The sequence below is a fragment of the Notechis scutatus genome, chromosome 1 (genome assembly GCF_049901735.1).
Source record: "Notechis scutatus isolate UNSWTSFEM ecotype Mainland chromosome 1, rNotScu1.2, whole genome shotgun sequence".
In the NCBI taxonomy this organism is placed as follows: domain Eukaryota; kingdom Metazoa; phylum Chordata; class Lepidosauria; order Squamata; family Elapidae; genus Notechis; species Notechis scutatus.
In genome coordinates this window covers 35,762,114-35,782,448 of record NC_142009.1, presented here as the reverse complement: position 1 = coordinate 35,782,448, position 20,335 = coordinate 35,762,114, and the positions used below count along the sequence as shown (strand labels likewise).

Sequence of the window (20,335 nt, the reverse complement as noted above, 5' to 3'; positions counted from 1 at the left end):
CAGATTCTCCATATTGACCCAGGTTACAAAACTGCAAATAAATTAATACTTTCCTGGCTTCAGTAAAGGCATAATGGTTTTGAAAATCAACCTGATCAAGCAAACTGTTCAAAACTGTTCATCTGTCTATATTTTAATTTGACTTATTTGCCATCCCTCTGTTTATCCCTTTGCAATCATCTAAAGCCTCCATCAATAACCAACTGTATAACTCCAACCCAAACTGCGGCGCGAGCAATTGGAGGAATAAACTATCACCTTAAGAGACTATCAGGGCCACCGCATATCTGTTCTGGGTAGGAAAACAGCCTACATAGAGTACGGAAAATTTAAAGGAAGATTGCCAATCACCATAGTAGACCGGAACCTACCAAGCCTGCTAGGAAGGGAATGGTTCCAGCTGCTACAGATATACATCTCTGGCATACACACAGTGAAGACCACCCCACTGGCCTCAGAGGTGGACATCACAGAACTGGAGCGGGATTTCAGCAACGTCTTCGATGACAAACTGGGCAAGTACAAGGGGACCCCAATATCATTTAATTTAGATCCCAACATTGTCCCGGTCTGCCTCAAACCGCAGTGCATCCCATTTGCTCTCCACCCCAAGGTCGAAGAGCAATTAGATAAATTAATTGCTCAAGGGGTCCTCCAGCAAGTGGATCATGCCAAATGGGAGACCCCAATCGTCACACCAGTCAAGCCCAAAGGGTTCATAAGGATCTGTGCTGATTACAAAACAATCCTGAATAAAGTCCTCCAACAAAGCGCCTACTCTGTCCCAGTAGTCCAGCACTTTCTGCACTCCCTGAGCTGGGGGACAATATTTGCCAAGTTAGATCTAGCCCAGGCCTATCAACAACTGCCCTGTCAATGAGGCAACGGCAAAAGCGCAAATGATAGTCACACATCGAGGCGCTTTTAAATGCACAAGGTTGCAGTTCAGCGTCAGCATCGCTCCCCACCTGTTCCAGAGCATTATGGAGCGATTACTACACAACATCCTGGGGGTAATCCCATACTTCAATAATGTAATAATATCAACTGAAAGCAGGGGACAATTGATTGAGAGACTGAGGGTGATATTGAGCAGATTCCAGGAAGCCGGATTCAAATTAAAAAGAAATAAGTGCCACTTAGCCGTTCCCCAGGTGGAGTTCTTGGGTTTCCTGATAGATGCAACTGGCATCCAATCCACCCCTGGAAAATTGAAGGCAACACAGGAAGCCCCCATCCCACAAAACAAAACAGAACTGCAAGCCTTCCTGGGGTTACTCAACTTTTATAGTGTTTTCCTACCACAGAAGGTGGCCATCGCAGAACCACTCCATAGACTATTGGACAAAACAACCACCTGGGCCTGGGGACAATGTGAGGCTGTCGCCTTCAAAAAGATTAAAAGCATCCTGACATCCAACAGTGTCCTCGTACAATACAGCGAGATGCTACCATTATTACTCACATGTGATGCCTCCCCCTACGGAATAGGAGCAGTCCTTAGTCATCGACTACCCAATGGAACAGAAGCCCCCATCGCATATTATTCAAAGACACTGTCCAAAATACAAAGAAATTATAGCCAAATCAACAAGGAAGCACTTGCTGCAGTCACAGGAGTCAAGCGCTTCCACAAATACCTATATGGCAGGAAATTCAACCTAGTCACCAACCACAAGCTGCTACTGGGCATCCTCGCTGGTGACAAACCCACACCAAACATCCTATCACCTAGGATGTAGAGATGGACGGTATTCCTGGCCGCATATAGCTACCGAATGATCCACAAGCCGGGAAAAGACATTGCTGACGCCTTGAGCCATTGTCCCTTGCCAGACTTAGCAGAAGACTCAGCACCATCCACCACAATATTACTCTTGGAAGAGATAATGCCTGGGCTGATGACGTCCAAAGAAATTGCGAGACTTACCACCTGCAACAAAATCATGGCGCAGAGTTCAAACTGGGTGTGGAGGGGATGGCCAGAAGCGATAAAAGGGAAAGAATATGTACCATATAGAAACTGGCAGGCCAAGCTGTCAGTTATAAGGGGCTGCATACTGTGGGGAGACAGGGTAGTGATCCCCCCCACTTCGGGACAGAATATTGACACTGCTGCATGAGGGCCACCTGGAAATAGTCCAGATGAAAGCACTGGCCAGAAGCTACGTCTGGTGGCCAGGACTGGACAAAGACATAGAGACTTGGGTCACCACCTGCACACCCTGCCAAGAAACCAGACTAGCTCCACCGACAGCAACCCCTAGAAAATGGGAAACACCCACAGCCCCGTGGGCCAGGGTGCACGTCAATTTCCCAGGGCCCCATCTTATAGTCCTTTCTTATAGGGCCCTTTCTTATAGTCGTTGACACATACTTTATTTTATTTATTTTTATTTGTCAATTGCTTACAAGATAATAGGTATAAGTAAAAACATAGTTATGAATACATGGATACATATAAAAAAAATAAAAATATATATAAAAGAAACAATAGGACAGGGGCACATTGGTGTGCTTATGCACGCCCCCTACAGACCTCTTAGGAAAGGGGTGAGGTCAATAGTAGACAGTTTAAGGTTAAAGTTTTTGGGGTATGGGGAAAAAAACCACAGAGTCAGGTAGAGTATTCCAGACATTGACCACTCTGTTGCTGAAGTCGTATTTCCTGCAATCAAGTTTGGTGCGATTAACCTTGAGTTTGTATCTATTGTTTGCTCTTGTGTTGATATGGTTGAAGTTGAAGTATTCATTGACAGGTAGGACATTGCAATGTATGATTTTATATACTATACTTAGATCGGACCGAAGGCGGTGTAGTTCTAGGTTTTCTAGGTCTAGAATTTCGAGTCTGGTGGCATAAGGTATTCTGCAACGAGTAGAGGAGTGGAGAACTCTTCTTCTGAAATATTTCTGGACTTTCTCAACTGTGTAAATATCAGATACGTAATGTGGGTTCCAGACTGATGAGCTGTATTCGAGTATTGGTCTAGCAAATGTTTTGTATGCTCTAGTTATTAGTGTAATATTACCAGAGAAAAAGCTACGTAAGATTAGATTAACAACTCTTAACGCCTTTTTGCCTATGTAGTTACAGTGGGCTCTAGCACTTAGGTCATCTGAGATGAGTACTCCAAGATCCTTGACAGAGTTTGTATCATCAACAAGGTCTTGACTATTCAGCTTTTATTTTCTGATTTTTTTTTTGCCAATATGTAAGACAGAGTATTTATTTGTTGAGATTTGAAGTTGCCATTTGTTTGACCATTTTGATACATAGTCAAAGTCTTTTTGAAGGGTAGCAGTATTGTCTGTGTTGAATAGCTTTACATCATCAGTGAAGAGAACGCAGTTGCTCTTGATATGATCACAGAGGTCATTTATGTAGAGTATGAAGAGAGTTGGTCCTAGAACACTGCCTTGGGGGACACCACTATTGACAGGTACAGAATTTGATAGGACGCTCCCAATTTTGACCATTTGTTGTCTGTTTGACAGGAATGCTTCTATCCAGTTATGCAGAGATACCATAAGATTTTAGTTTTAGGAGTAGTTTGTCGTGTACCACTGAATCAAAGGCTTTACAGAAGTCTATGCAGATTGCGTCTATTGCTTTGCCCTGATCGAGTTGTGTAGTCCGTGGTTTTGCCGTGGTGTAAGAGTTGCAGATTACAGGATAGTTTTTTTCTGAAACCAAATTGTTTATTCGGTTGTTTGTCTCTAAGTGGAGGATGATGGATTGGTTAATAATTGATTCCATGACTTTGCAGGTGACGCAGCATAAAGAGATTGGTCTGTAATTTTCAACTAGGCTGGGGTCTCCCTTTTTGAAGATGGGGATGACCGTGGCTTGTGACCATAGTTTTGGCAAGGAGCTGGTCCTGAAAGATTTTTCAAAGATTATGCTTAGAAGTTCGGCTATGGCAGTGGATAGCTTTTTTAAGAAGTAGGCACATATTCTATCCGGTCCAATAGATAGAGATGGTTTTAGATTGCATAGTGCTTTTTCAACATTGTCTTCTGTAAAATCGATATGTATTAGATCATTGTGGTTGTCTGTGGTTCGACTAGGAAATACTGGGCATGATCCATTGCTGTTTACAAATACTGAGCCAAAGAATGTGTTAAAGAGTTTGGCTTTAATAGTGTTGTCATTGCAGTCTTTACCATTAGGTCCTTTCAGGGGTGGGATGGACCTTGAGTTTTTTTTGTTTGTTGTTTACAAAATTGTAGAAAGCGTGGGTGGAATTGGTGCGTAGAAGGTTTTCTTCTTGTTTAATGTGATAATTGGTGCATTCAGTTTTTATATGGTGGCATAAATTTTTATATTGGCTTTTGAAGTTGGCAATGTGACCAGATTTGTTTTTCCACCAAAGTGATTTCTTTTTGGATTGAAGCTTCCTTATTGTTTTGGGTAATTTGTTTTTTTTCTGGTTTTGGGAGTTGTTAATGGTACATATAGTTTGATGACTCTTTTGACTTCAAGTAAAAATATGTTGTAATGGTCTTCTACAGTATTGCATCCAGAAAATAGAAATTGCCAATCAAGAGATGAGAGATTGTTGTTTATAAGATCATAGTTGCCTTTTCTGAAGTTATAATTGGGGATTCAGTCATTCTGATGATTTTTGCGTGGACGTATATTGAGATAAAAGTCAATCATGTTGTGGTCACTGTTGGAAAAGGGTTTTTTAATTTGTATTCCGTAAATTAAATTCAAACTATTGCAGAAGATGAGATCGAGGCAGTTGTTAAGTCTAGTGTTGTTGGTTACTAGTTGTTCTAGTCCTAGATTTGTTACTGCATTGTAGAAAGTTGCATGTGTGGGTTCAGTTGTACATTCATTAAGGGCCCAGTTAATATGAGGTAGATTGAAATCACCAAGAAAGATAAAAGTGTGTGAGCAGGATGCTGCCCATGTTAGTAGTGTATTTAGCTTGTTTGCATGTTCAATGTCATAATCAGGGGCTCTGTAACATAGTAAGAACTGAAATGTGATATTTAAGGACAGTTCACAGATGATGGTCTCAGGAAGAGCAAGCTCTTGGGTAATTTGGATGTTTTTTAGATGTAGGGACATTTATAGAAGATAGCAACACCACCTCCTCTACAGATTTCACGATCTGATCGGTAAACATGATAGTGTCTTACTGTGGTAATGGAATCAGGGAGAGATACGTTGAGCCATGTTTCACAGACAAATATAATGTCGAATTTTGCCATATTTAGTAAGAGGAGAAATTCAGGTATTTTATTTACAAGGCTTCTTGCATTGAGTAGCTTGCATTTAAGGCCAGTTGTGGTTGGAATAGAGGTAGTTAGGGGTGTGCATGCCTAGTTTTGAGTGATGTTGGATTGGATAGGGTGGGGTTGGATGCAGAGTTGTGGGTTGTGTGACTTTCTTTTGATGCAATCAGCTCTGTAGTCAATGTATAGGTCCTTTTCTCCATTGTCTAGATGGTTTTTGAGTTCTGCGCGGAGTTCATGGGAGCGGATTCTTTGCAGTATGGATAAGTCTGGTCTTGAGTGAAGTTTTTTGTGGTTGGGATTGGTTTTTGCAATGGCATTTATTGTATGAATGAATATACATTTGCTGGACTCATTTTTGCATACAACTCTACAAAATCTTGGGGCTACAGAGCCGCCATTGTATTTGTACCCATGGCCATCTCTAGTTATTTCAATGATATCTTCAGGAGAGATGTTTGTTGTATTTGAGTTGCTTATGATATCACGAACTTTGGTGATGTCATCTGATTCATTGGTGTCTTCGAGACTAAATAAGATGGCATTTGGACGTTTCTGTTCACGTTCCGTGGTGTCTCTGATGAGTAAGGAGATATTATTTGTGGAATTATTTGAAGGGATAGTAATTGTTTGTGGCTGTGGTTTGGTGGTTATTTTTGGTTTTAGTTGTGATTGTAGTTGAGGTAATGGTTGTGGTTGTTGTGGGATTTGATTTTGAGCTGATAGGTACTCACTTATCTGTGCTGTATTTTTTTTTCCAAGAGAAATTAGGCTTGCTTGTATAGTTGTTTCAAAACGTGTTGCTAAACGTTCTTCTATTGAGTGAATGAGTGATTCTATGCTTTCAACTATGTCAGGTAGGGTACTCAGTTTGTTTAGCTTAGGAGAACATGATGGACATAGATAAAAGAATGTATCTGAATTTTTAACCATATCATCTAGGCTTTTGTTTGCATTTAAGCAGGCAGGGTGGGCTAGATTATCGCATAGGCGGCATTTGATGTAAATTTTGCTTTCATTGATGGTTTCAAAACATTTGAAACATGTGCAGGAGTCTGGGAGGTCATTGGTAGAGATATTTTTCTTTTGTTTTGGTTTGGAGTTTTTGGCTGGCATGGTCAATGGCAATAGTACAGTAATCAATTACAATAGCTAGTTAATCTGATAGGTAGACAATTACTTAATGAATGTTGGTAATTAATAAATGTTAATTGATATGTTAGAGAACAAATCAAAAGTAAGGTTGCTTATTACTAAAATCAATCAATCAATCAATTGGTTATTCAAATCACTCTAATCAAATAATTTTTCTAAGCAACAAACAGCCTGATTTATTACAGTAATTACTAAACACACTGGTCAATTAAATTCACTAACTCACTGATTTTACTAATCAGATATTCAGTAATTACACTATATGCACTAAACACTCAATCATACTAAGCAATAAAAACAATAAATCAATTGACACTATATACAGGAGTCTCTGTGGTTAAACTGGGAGAAGATTAAAAGACAATGTTATTTGAAAATTCCAGTCTGGTTATTGACTATTGAAGCATTTTCTTATCCTATAATATACAAAAAGGAACAAACAGTTAGATATGGTGAAATATTGAATGAAAAGGGTGAACTTAAATCTATTCAAAAATTAGAGGAACAAGGTATAAAGATGAATTGGTTTTCATATGTGCAAATACATTCAAGGTATGATAAAGAAATTCTAAAACAGAAGGTTTCTATGATAAACTGACTTAGATAAGATTTTGACAGGTACTGATGAAAAGGTGATTAAAAATTGTATGGATATTTATTAGAAATTAAACTAGAAGAAGAACAAGTTAAAGAAACTATGATTGCTTGGGGGAAGAATTTTGGATATGGGATTGATCTAGAGAAATGGCAAAAACTGTGGTCTCAAAATTATAAAATGACAATGTCAATAGCATATAAAGAAAATTTGTATAAAATGTTTTACTGGTGGCATTTCCCCCCAAAAAAGAATAGCAAGAATGTTCAAGAATATATCCGAAAAATGTTGGAAATGTCACCAGATACCTGGCTCATATTACCATATGTGGTGGACATGTGCGGATGCTAAAAAATATTGGACTAAAATCCACACGTGGTTGGAAAAAATGACAAAAAAGCATATAGATTTGAAACCAGAGATATTTTTATTGGAAATTTTACCTGAAATATATAGTAAAGACTTGAAATATCTGATTGTAAATGTATTAACAGCAGTTAGGATTGTATTTGCCAAAAACTGGAAAAATGAGAAAATACCCTCACAGGAGAATACCATCACAGGAAAAAACCATCACATTAAGAAAATATTGGAATGTGCTGAAATGAGTAGATTGACATTTGAAATTAGAGAACAAGATGATAAACAATTTTATAAAATTTGGGATCTATTCTATCAATGGTTAGACAATAAAACATAGTAATGAAATATGTAGATTCTTAGAAAATAATAAATATATAAAGATGTATTCTTTTCTTATTATATCTACAAAATGATTTTAGGATAGATTTGGGATGATAATATGAACCGTTATAAAACAAATTAAGTAAAATATGATTATTTCATAAAACATGAATGAATAAAAGTATAGTCAAATGATTGATGAATAATGATATTAATGTATTTAATATTTGATTGAAAGTACGAGTATATACAATGTAATTGTAATTGAAGACTACGAAATGGAAGCACAAAATAATTTGTAAACCAACCGGCACACTGTATGTATATATATGGAAGATGGCTTGATGTTTTTATGTTTTGTTTGTTCATGTTTGTTTTAAAAATCAATAAAAAAAAATCAATCAATCAATTGATCAATTGATAAAAATTAATTATTTTAAAGAAATTGATTTTTTTTTAGATAATGAAAGTAATGAAGTAGTATGAAGTAGTATTGAGAGTTGGTAACTAAAGGGTTATTGCTTTGCTTTGTTTTGCTTAGCTGTTGCTGAAATCTGAGAATAGGTTTATAACCCTTGATAAACTGACAAGAGGTTTCTTTTCCTGGGCTGTTTGAAAACAATCAATGAGCAAGGGTTTACACTCTCTTTCTTGTTTTTTAGATTGAGTTTTTGAGATAGTAAAGATGCAAAGATGTTGAAGTGGGGGGATCTCTGGCCCCTTCTTCAGCAAAGATAAACAGAACAATTCACTGGGAGGCAACAGGAAACTTTTTGTTTTGTTTTCTCCTTTTTTCCTTTCTTTTTGTTTTGATTTTACTCTAAGTGGTTGGAAGTGATATTAATGAAATCCACCACATCGGAGGCGACCATAAAGACCCTCCGATGACTCTTCTCCACTCATGGGCTGCGGATGTTCTTGTCTTCAGCAACGGACCACAGTTCACATCGCAGCCGTTCGAAGCATTCTTGGCCGGATTGGGGATCCGACATGCACTGTCAGCGCCCGCTCATCCGGCGATGAATAGGCAAGTGGAGAGAATGGTTCGAATGACCAAAGAGACACTCAAGAGAATGGGCCGGGGGGAATTGGTAGGAGAGGATTAACAAACTGCTGTTGGCCCAACATATCACCCCCCCATGCAACGACACACACAGCCCCGCTGAACTGTTGATGAGTCGAAGACTACGATCCACACTTGACCGAGTCCACCCCAACTACAGCACAGAGACACCCCCTAATTCCACTGGGAGATGCAGACAATTCACCATAGGGAACCCGGTTTATGCCCACAACTATACCGGGGGACCCACATGGGTGCCAGCCAAAATAACCGGGATCACAAGGCCCTGATCATACAGGGTGGAAACCGAGGAGGGGAGACTATGGGAAAGGCACATCGATCAGATCAGGAGCTGGGTCCCGAACACAGACAACCAGCCAGGCACCCAACAAGCTCCCACAGAACAGCCCTCAACGCAAACTCTACACCCTGAACACAGAAGCAAAGTGGACCACCTATCCTCAAACCCAGATGACATGTGGGAACACTTAGCTTGCAAAGAGGAAGTCCTTCTGAGGCCTCGAGCTCTACGGTCCCTGCCACGCCCCACATGGGATTCGAGACTGTTCCATAGGCGGGGACTGGAGCAGTGGTGGACCTGTCCGTTCGGGCTGCCGCCCCAGGAACAAGTGAGGTGCGTAGGTCCAGGCACACCCATCACAGCCCCACTTATCTATGTGATTATGTATGGTAGGCAAAACCTGATTGGACAAACATTGACTAGGAGGGATGGGGGTGTTACGTATTACCTAATATGGCCAGAGAGTGGAGTCAGTTAACAGACTTCACTCATTGGCCCAGCCACTGGCGGGAAAAACAAATCCCCATCAGTGGCTGAAGGTTTGGACAGCGTCGGCTATAAAAGCTGGCGCCTGCCGTGGCCACGCAGTTTGTTGTTACAATTCTCCAATAAAACAACCTTACTTGTTTCTGCCATGTCCTGCCTCTTACTTTCACGGACCCATCTAACAATAATAATACAAGGCATTGTATCGTTTCTGATGATGATGTAATTACTGTGCATTTTACAAGTGAACCAAATACAGAGAATCTAGGCCGTTCCTGAAATGAAACAGGAAGACTTAGGAGCTGGCAGTGGTATATACTAATGCAGTTGCATGCTTCTCAAAATGCCTGGCTTCCTAGCACAATTGGTTAGAGGCAAAATCATGTTGCCGTAGCACTAAGGGTAGGGTTACATATATTCTGAGAGGTACCGATTTATGGCACACTTGCCAAAAAATACAAATTCACTGCAGTCATGCTTTTAGGGAGAAGGAAGAAAAAAACTTGTATTTTGCTTATATGTTTAACATTTTGTTTAAAGGTCCTTATTATATTAACTATGATACAATAATCCATGCAGTCATGCAGATCAAACAAACAGATGCTGCAAGCAGAGCATATAATTCAAGTATTAGTAAAATAAAAAATGCAGGCATCTGAAGTGTTCTCATTTTAATAATATGAAACAGCTATAGACACCAGAAGCATTATCGCCATTCCAGCGTGCTTGGGTTAAAGGAACTGAAGTTCAGTGCGAAACACTGCTTCTCATCCAAGACCCAATTCATTCAAATTTGCCAAATATAAGATTATATGGCTTACAATTGTCCTGAATTCTCTGTGACAATCCCACAACTGATCAAATTACCCCACAGTGTAGGAACACTTTTCTTAGGACTCCCATACCACAAGATTGTTCCTGTGGCTCCTTTGATAAGTGCCCTGTTCCTAAATTACATAGAAAAGCAACAGGCAGAGAACCAATAAGAACAAGAAAAAAAGGAAGGAGAAACAGAAAGTATAGAGAATGGAGATATGGGCCAAAGAAAGAGGGAGAGAAGAAAAACAACAAAGATGGGGAAAGGAGAGAAAGACAGCTGTTAATTGTCTTAAATAAATGTACATTATTTAATAGTTTACAAGACTTTCAATCTGTGTTTAGATGCAGCCTGACAATACATGTGTCATATGTGATAAGGGATGTAAGGAAGTGTTATTGTAGGAGGACATCCTTAACAGAAAAGGTATGAAATATATTTGGATACAGTAACAAAGAAATCAAGATGTGGGAACCAGACTGGAGAAAGCTGGAGTACAAGTCATAGTGCTGTATCTGAATGAGAAATTTTTGAATACAAATTTCTGCCAAATCATTATTGAAATTTTGCCCCCCTTACAATCATCTTAGGATATATCACTTGCTTGATGTATCATTTGAAAAAACATTTTCATAATTCAGCTAGCATTCAGATTGTTTCGTATACTTGATATCTCCTTCTTTAGTTCAATATTTCCAATTTATAATTGGACTTTACTTCTAGAGGAGGTAAAGGTGAAATACATTTATGCTATAAGCAACAGTGTATTGTGTGGAATTAATCTGTAATCTCAGTTGGGACACACAACAATGCATCATGAAAATATGTTTAAATCAGCATGTACAGTCTGTAATAAAGTCTCAGAAATGTGTTGTTCCATGCTAAGTGTAAATGGTGCATGTTTGTGCATACATCTCCTACAACTTAGAGAGCACGGAACATTACATCAAAATTCAAAATTAAGTAATTCAAATACATTTTCAATAAAAACTCAATTCATAAAAATGTCTTTTTACTTGACACTGGGATGAATGACTATTTTGCATAAACAATCCTGGAGAAGACAAAGGTCTATAAAGTATCCAGAATACAGAAAGCTATAACATGATAATTCTGGAACTAAATATCCACAAATTAGCTTTTACATTTGACTATTAAATGACTTTGTAGCCTTGCAAGGGGCTGAGTGCATTTAACACCTTTGCCTTGGATGCTAATAAAATTTTGAACTCTGGACAAAGACTTTGGTGTTTATGACCTGAGCAAAAACCAAACAATAGTGAAGAAATTTTCCAACAGCAATCATATCAAATTGAATAAATTCAATTTAATTAAATGTTTACCCATGGTTTACTTTAACCATTGTTTCTTGAGCAAGCATACATGAGTTAGTCTCTGTTTGCATATACCAGGCTTGCTTTCTTTACCTTGCCTTGTCTGCCTTGACCAACAATTATTGTGAAATGATGTTTATCAGGTAACAAAGAATCAAAAGAAACTGAAGAATAAATTGCTGAACTTGAATGCATTGGTAGCACCAGGTCACCATTATTTTAGGCTGGAATGCAGATTTGGAGTTATGAGAGCATGAAATGAACACTCTTGGTAACTGTTTGCCACAGTGAGAATAGCCAATCACTAAACATTTATCAGAAGGAAAACACGTCTATTGTCTGATTGCCTTTAGCCATATTATGCAAATGCCATAAAAAGTATGCAACAGTACACACAAAAAATTAAAAACATGAAATAAGAAAAGAAAACATCACTAAATTTATTTTAAAAATAATCATGATTCTCTATAACTTTTCACGCTTACAAAATATCCTTGCTTCTACCATGTTTAGTAGAAGAAAGCCAGTTGTTGTAGTGGCTGTGTTGGTGGACAGAAATCAGGCAACTGTGAGTTTTAGGTTTCCCTTAAGCCCAAAAGCCAATGTCTTTTTCAGCCCAACCCACTTAACAAGATTGTTGTTGTGGGGAAAATGGGAGATGGGAGTATGGTGCCTTGAGTTGACTAAAGTGGGATAAAGATCTAGTAATAAATAAATGTCCATGTGTTGTTTATACTTCATACTTTTTCCTTTTGTTCTTTAAAACACTCACCTATCTTTTGTTGAGGATTTCTTCAACTCCACCCCACTATGATTTTCTCTCTTCCTTTTCCTCCCAATTCATTTACTCTTCCTCCATATTTCTTTTATAATTTGATCTCTATTTATTCTCCCTCACAAACCACAAGCCAATATACTTATTTTGACCAGTCACTCACTTTTGTATTCAAGCCACTATCATTCTACTCCCATTCTTCACTGTTTCACCATATCACTCCTTACTTAGAACATGGAATCATAGGGCTGGAAGAGACCTCAAAGATCCAACCCCCTGCTCAAGGAAGGAGACCTTATACCACTTTGATCAAATGGTCCTCCAGTCTTTTTTTTGAAAACCTCCAGTAATGGAGCACCTACAACTCTGAGTAGCAAGCTATTCCATATATTAATTGTTCTGTCAAATGTTTCTCTTTCTAGGTTGGATCTCTCTTTGACAAGCTTCCACGGATTACTTCTTGCCTTGTCCTCTGGTGTTTTGGAGAATAAGTCAATCCCCTCTTAAACTATCCTAGTGTTTTTATGTTTCTCCTAAGAGATGCAATTTTCACTAAATTTCCATTTAACAAAGTAGGCACTTTCCCATGCATAACCATTTTCAGTTTTTTCAACAAACACCCCTTCTTTGTAACAGATCACATCCTATCTTTCTGGCAGCATTTGCAGATCTTAAATTTTCTCCATTCATTTCCCCATGTTTAAGAAATTATCTACCAAAGTATGTAAATTCACATACTTGCTCTGTTTTTTTCACCATTTATGCATGACTTGCAATTGTTCATTGCATTTTCATTGTCAAGCACAACTACCTTGATTTTTGATGCAACAGTTTTCTGATCTGTACTCCTCATTGCTTAATACAATCTGACATTCACTGAAAATAAATCAGGATCTCAACCAATAAATGGCATTGTCTGCATAGCAAAGGACGTGCATTTTAATAATTCCAAACAATATATGTGTAACATTATCACAAGTATTCCTTGTACATTTATCTATTAATATATTAAATAAGTAAGGAGACACATAGAGGTAATTCTCATTTAGCAACCACATTTTGGACTGGCAACTTAGTAAGTAAAGCGATTGTTCAATGAAACTGCTCTGCTTACAATCTTACTTCAGCTTTCATTTGCTTTAAAGATCTATGAAGGTTGCAAATGCAAGAATTGGTTGTAAAGTTATTATTTTAATATTGTAACTGCAAGCAGTCTCTAAACCAGGTAGTTGCTAAACAAGTACTGCCTTTATATCTTTGTCCTAGCTCTTACTCAATGTTCAATCATCTGTGAAACAATTAGTCTCACAGTGGCTTCACTTCAATCATGTATTTATTTCATTCAGCAACAATAAACTCCACATACATGTAAAATGCTCCATAGTCCAATATTTCCTTTATCATGTATATGCTCTAAAGCAAAAAATAAACATAAAATAAACTTTTCCCACACATTAATCACACATTATACATTTCCTGTGATTAATTGAAAAAAAAAACTGATCTTTCTATTATGCCTGGCTAATGCACGGCTGTACTTCCCAAAGTTTACTCATTATTGCCTTTTCTATCATTTCAATTAGAACATACAAAATACACTCACAGGAACATTTAATCTAATAATTTGAGCTAAATTTGTGTGGTATCCTTCATTATTGTTTTGTTTTGTTTTGCAGGTGATCAGGCATAGATGCAGTCTTCACATACAGTTGAAAGGACAGCCATTTCATAATCAAATTACATCTCTCTAATTTCATTGTCAACTCTTGTAGCCTTACCCCCTTTTCCCTAAATTCTCAGAGCATACAGATTTCCTTCTCACTGATTTTTTATGAAATGTTAACATTTATAATATTCATTTCAAACATTGTTTGAAACAATCTTTGTTACCCTTGAAACATATATTTTAAGAATAATGAAGATTTGCTTTTTGAGGAGGAGTGATTGGTTTAAATTCAGGGACATGTCTGTGGCCAATTTTTTACCTCTGCCTTCCCTGTATCTGTCTTACTAAAACAAGGAGAATTCCAGGTGGAGCAGAAAGTACAAGCAAACAGGTTGCTACAGAGGCAATGCTAGAATTTTGAGGCCCTTGAATTGTTAAAAGAGTAAATCAGAATAAATTCTGACAATCCTACAAAGTGTTAACTGTAACCCTTATGCTGAGGAAAAGATCTACAATATAGCATTAAAGGTTAAAAATAAGAATAAACTTAACATTAGAAATGCCAACCATATACAGAGGAATTTTTTAAAATTAACATTTGTCATATTAGTACTCCTAAGGTTGTCAGCAGAAACTATTTTCTTTCACTTAAATATTAATAATATTGCCTAACAATATTGAAATAAAGTAAGACTATAGATTTAAAATTAGGTAAATTACTCTAAAAGACAACTGACTACTGTATTGATTTCAAGCAAACAGATCAGCAACCTATTTCAGGGTCAATTAATTATAAAATGTATGCATAAGATATTTTGAAAACTGGAGGCTGCAATTTAGCGCTCTGAACATATTATCCTGAAATACTTGGGAAAAGGAAATGAACTATAATTCAGAGTATTGTGGAAGCATTAGTACAGATTTTCTGAAGACTATTCAGTGGTATATTGGTTAAGGTACCAAGACAGAAACTGAAAGACTGTGAATTCTAGATCTGCCTCAGGCATGCTGGATGACTTTGGGTCACTCACACTCACACTCAGTTCTAGGAAGCAGGCAATTGCAAACAACTTGTGAAATCTTGCCAAGAAGATTATGGGGACTAGTCCAGGCATTTGCTCAACACTGACTCAAATGTATTTCTTGAAGTGTGTGTCTTTTTCCCAAACACACTTCTTGACTCGTTGCACCCAAGAAAGCATTCCCCATAACATACCTTTCTTCTACTGAAACTTCCTTTAATTGTTGGTGTGGCTTTGTGCCTTCCATCTCTCGGATGCTCACTGCATAGATCTTTGTAGTGTAATCAATTGCTTTTTCTCGTGCAACATCACTGTCATAACCTTGGATACATGTGAAATAGATCATAATGCTTATTTAAGAACTTCCCATTTTTCAGTGTGGAAATTATATGTGAATCACTTAAATATAGACTATGGTGTCCAGAGCCAGTGTTTTTACAGTTTTAAAATATTACATTTGCAGGAAAAAAATATATTTCCTAAACAATTTGCTTTATAGATTTATTTTGTGTATATTATCTATATAAAAGTTAGTTCTGCATATATATCTTTTCCCCTTAATTTGCAATTAATTTGTTTCCATTATCTTATTTGCTTTTAAGATTCTTTTACTTTACATTTCCAGCATTAAGTAATATGTAAATGTTTTTAAAGAAAACAGAAAATTCATTACTTATGTGAGGCAATTGAAAAAATATTTAAATGTTTTGAAATAACCTGGGATATCCCCAAATATGGAGAAATTTGGTGGAAAATGATATGCTCTTTATAATAAGATCTTCTTCTATATTTCCCTTTGCCAACTCTGTTGTGCTGAGATAGGCGATATTTCGTCTGCTGATATCACTAGAACCTCAGTTATGTTTTTTTGTACTTGCCAGCTCTCTTGATCTCACTCATTTAAAAACATGTATTTCATAAAAAAAAATCAATATGAAGCTGGCATATTTGAAAACATTGGCCTGTAACATAATACCTTCGAGCTGCACAAAGCTTTCCTTAAAATAGTAGAAAAGCATGCTAATCTACTTACAAGTAAAATTATGTTTTTAGACTGCCATGCACATGATGTTTGTAGCAGCCATTTGTAAATAGGGGTATATCTACTACTAATCAATTACTATTAAATGTTTGCAGATGAGTATAATGTTGTTATATTCCTCATACTGTATATGAGAAAGCATAACAGGATTCTTTCATATATTGTATTAACGTAATTTTGCCTAAGGTACAAAAATGCCCTAGTTATTCAGCAGGCCTCCTATATAGAATGATTTTTATAGACAAAAGCAAGGATCTTTACCTCCATCTTCTTCTGCATCAGTATCTGATTCCTCACTGTCAACTAGCTTGCTTTCCTGGGTTCCAACAAATTCTCGAGTCCAGATCATCAGGGCAGTGTCAGCACCACCCACTGTCAACAGCACAGAATCATTATGTAACCACTGGACATTGGTGACATGGGAACTATGACCCACATACTTCTTAAACTTGGCATGCTGACCCTGTAACACAGGCAAATCATATAGCTTTTTCCTGATATGGACCAGGCATTCTGTTTTTAAGAAATTTCAGAGGCTGCCAAAATCCAAGTAGGTATGAAGCTGAAATCCTTCAAGAGGAGTCTTCTCAACAGGCAGCAGCAGCTTGCAGCTGACCCTGATGGCTTCCTTATTAACTTTCTTTCTGAGAAAGGTGGCAGAGAATATTGCAAATGTGATCACATGATCATGATGCACTTGTGTGAGCAGGTTGCCAAGCCTCCAGATTGTAACCACATGTCCACAGGATGGTGGTGGTGTGAAATTTTGTGACTGTCAAACATGCTTTAAAGGCAATTAAGCACCCTTTCTAAAGCTGTCAGTAATTTGAATCATCGTTAAACAAATGGTTGTAAACTGATTAATATATATAATGTTATAGGAATTCCTGCAAAAATCCAAATCAATTATTTGCCTTCTTTTTAGTCTCAGCCACCCACATCAGTTGAAGTTGGGCAGCATCAAACCAAATAAATAAATATATCCCAGACAGATTGTTTTAATACTCAAGGAAATCCTTTCACACATTTTTGACTACTAAATGAAGAAACAAACCCTTCACCCAGGTTCTCAATTCTTACTGAAAACATATTACCAGAATGTTTCTGGCCATTAAATTGCCTTTTCTTAAATTTTGTCCTGGTGTACATGTGCACTGGTAGCTCTCCCTTACAGATACTTTAGATAAAAGCCATCAAGCTTAATTGATCAATCCCCAAATGTATAAAATTCCTATTTTCTATTTTTCCTTGCTATACATAATTCTTCCTTTGGCATTATTGAAAAATATTTCAATTACCTTTACTGGGTATCTGAAGAGTTTTACGAACCCAAAGTCATCCCCTGTAGCTAAGAGAGTGCTATCTTTAGTAAGGGAAGCTGCATTGATAACAGTGACGTCACTATGCATTGGCCAAATTCCTTCACAAGTAGGACCAAGAACACATGTCCAGGTATCCCATTCAATCTTTTCAATCTGGAAGTAAACATTTTTAAAAATCCAATATTATAAACTGTAAGCACATTTTTATGGAACTATTTTTTTCAATGTCTTGTCAACTGCATAAGCAACTGATCTCCAGTTAATGGAGAATGGTCCAATATGATTTTTTAGATTCCCTGCTTCATAATATGATTGCCCACATATTTTGATAGTACATCAAATGCATTTCTCCGTGTACTAAGGAACTATTTATATATTTTTTTCACAAGTTAGACAAGAGGAAAAATGGGTAGCAAAAGGGTGCCTACAAATATCCCTTCGTACTTGCCTGGTTCTCCTTATTACCCAAGTTAAAAAATAATAATTAGTATAGTAAAACCAAGTGTTGAACTTCAGTATGATTTTTTAAATTTCTTTCTGTAATAATGCCTTTGGATTTCACATGCATTTTACAAAATAGAAATGATGAATGTTACCCAATATTTAATCCGGAAGAGTGTCTAGATTGCGGGGGTGGGGGATAGTCTTACCAGTTCTCTTTGTAGTAATAAGTGTTTTGTGATTGATCCCACTCAACATGTCATTTTTGTGAATTGACTCTTATCTATGATAGCTATTTAGTGAGAATTCCTATAGCATGCTTTCAATATTCAAATGCACTTACCATTCCAAAATGCTACCTGTGCCTTGAATGATAATTACAGATTATCATAAAAAAAAAAACAATACACCAAATACAAACTAGGCAGATATGACCTCGTTGATGACCCTCACTCTGTCAAGGACCTAGGAGTACTCATATCTAATGATCTAAGCGCCAGAGCTCACTGTAACAGCATTGCCAAAAAGGCATTAAGAGTTGTAAATCTAATCTTACAAAGCTTCTCCTCTGGAAATATTGAATTGCTAACTAGGGCATACACAACTTTTGCTAGACCAATACTCGAATACAGCTCATCTGTCTGGAATCCGCACTGTATATCAGACATTAATACAATTGAGCGAGTCCAGAAGTATTTCACGAGAAGAGTACTACACTCCTCTGCTCGCAACAGAATACCCTATATCACCGGACTTGAAATTTTGGGCTTGGACAATCTTGAACTACGCTGCCTACAGTTGGACTTAAGCGTAGTACACAAAATTATCTGCTACAATGTCCTACCAGTCAATAACTACTTCAGCTTCAACCACAATAGAAGAGCACACAACAGATACAAACCCAATGTTAACCTCTCCAAACTTGATTGCAGACAGTATGACTTCAGCAAAACTGTCAATGCCTTGAATGCACTACCTGACTCTATAGTTACATCCTCAAACCCCCACTCCTTTAACCTCAAACTATCCACTATTGACCTCACCCATTCCTAAGAGGTCTATAAGGGGTGTGCATAAGTACACCATCGTGCCTCCCGTCCCTGTCCTAATTTCCCCATTTAATCGTACCTATTTTCTGTATATTTTTACTCATGTTTATACTAATATCTATTATCTTGTGATTGACAAATCAAATAAAGAAATAAATAAATAAAATTATTGCAGTTATGCTTAGCAGGAAGAAAGTCATGTTGATATAAAATGAATGTGTTATGGTTAAAAAAAGAATAGTTCTTTAGCCCATCTCCACAAAACCTATACAGTATTTATGTACATATGAAACAGCTTTTAGAACATATATCAAGCAGAAAACCCACTGCACATTAGACCACTCTCTTTCTAACAGATAGTAGTGAAATAACATATAAAGAAATTTATTTCATTTTTCCTTACCTCCGTGGATCTTATTATGTGTCTCTTTCCTCTTGGAGCTTCAAAGAAGATTTGTTCTCTGGCACCAGAATTGACTTGTAGTAGCTTCCCTTGAACGTGAAGGAGTTTACAGAAATTAGACTTAACAGATTTTCTGACACAGAAGGTGAACTTTTACTTACTTCTGTCTACAAGCTATCTACTGAAGGCTTATAAAGGCTGTCAGCAAGAGAGGAAAATGGTAACACCAAATGTAATATTTTTACAATAGACAATGCTTATTGCTTCATTCTACTTTTTAAAATAAAAACTGGAGGCAGAGGGAGTACTGCAAATTTATAGCAGAAGTTATATGCTTATAATGCCTGCCTGCCTGCCTACCTACTTATTTATTTATTCTTTAATTTCTAGAGACGTCCATCTCAGCAAATGACTGTGATAACTGCTGTCCTGTTGAGACCTAAAGAATCTGCACTCCATATTTTCAGAGCAGTTTTGCATTTTCAAGATTTTTCTTATTAATAGGGATAAAATAATTGTTCATGTACCATACAGTTGGAAAATCAATTAAAAAAAGAAATTATAAGCCTGATAAACACAGGGTATTAAAAAGTTGACTAATACAGTATTAACTGGCAAAGCCAAGCCTATTTCATAGTTTTGGGAAATAATGAATACACTCTTATATTTATTTTAATAAATGCTCAACCATTTTTTTTACTAATTATAGTCTGTTGTTTAGAATAGACAATCCATAGAACTCTATCCTGATTACTATAAACCGAAATATAGATGAACATTTTTACAGTTTTAGACTTTAAAAGTATCATAGAACTACTCTTTTCTGTTTCCCATCACAAATCAAGGAAAATTCACAATCTTCTACCATATTCCGAAGCCTTATAAGAGCTCTTCAAAGAGACCTGTGATAAATAAAAGGTTTTGTTTTGTTGT

General features: G+C 37.0%; 1 protein-coding gene across 3 annotated transcripts in view; it reads right to left on the bottom strand.

Annotated features, from left to right (window-relative positions):
- The window catches only part of EML6 (EMAP like 6), a 132,183-nt gene that overhangs the window by 28,909 nt on the left and 82,939 nt on the right, over positions 1 to 20,335 (bottom strand). For all 3 annotated transcript variants that reach the window (XM_087960949.1, XM_026676706.2, XM_087960961.1), the window contains 4 exons: positions 19,403 to 19,491; positions 17,486 to 17,662; positions 16,449 to 16,650; positions 15,340 to 15,466 (listed from right to left, as the gene is read on the bottom strand). In XM_087960949.1, coding sequence (XP_087817075.1) covers positions 15,340 to 15,466; positions 16,449 to 16,650; positions 17,486 to 17,662; positions 19,403 to 19,491 — 595 coding nt within the window. The remainder of the gene's footprint in view (positions 1 to 15,339; positions 15,467 to 16,448; positions 16,651 to 17,485; positions 17,663 to 19,402; positions 19,492 to 20,335) is intronic.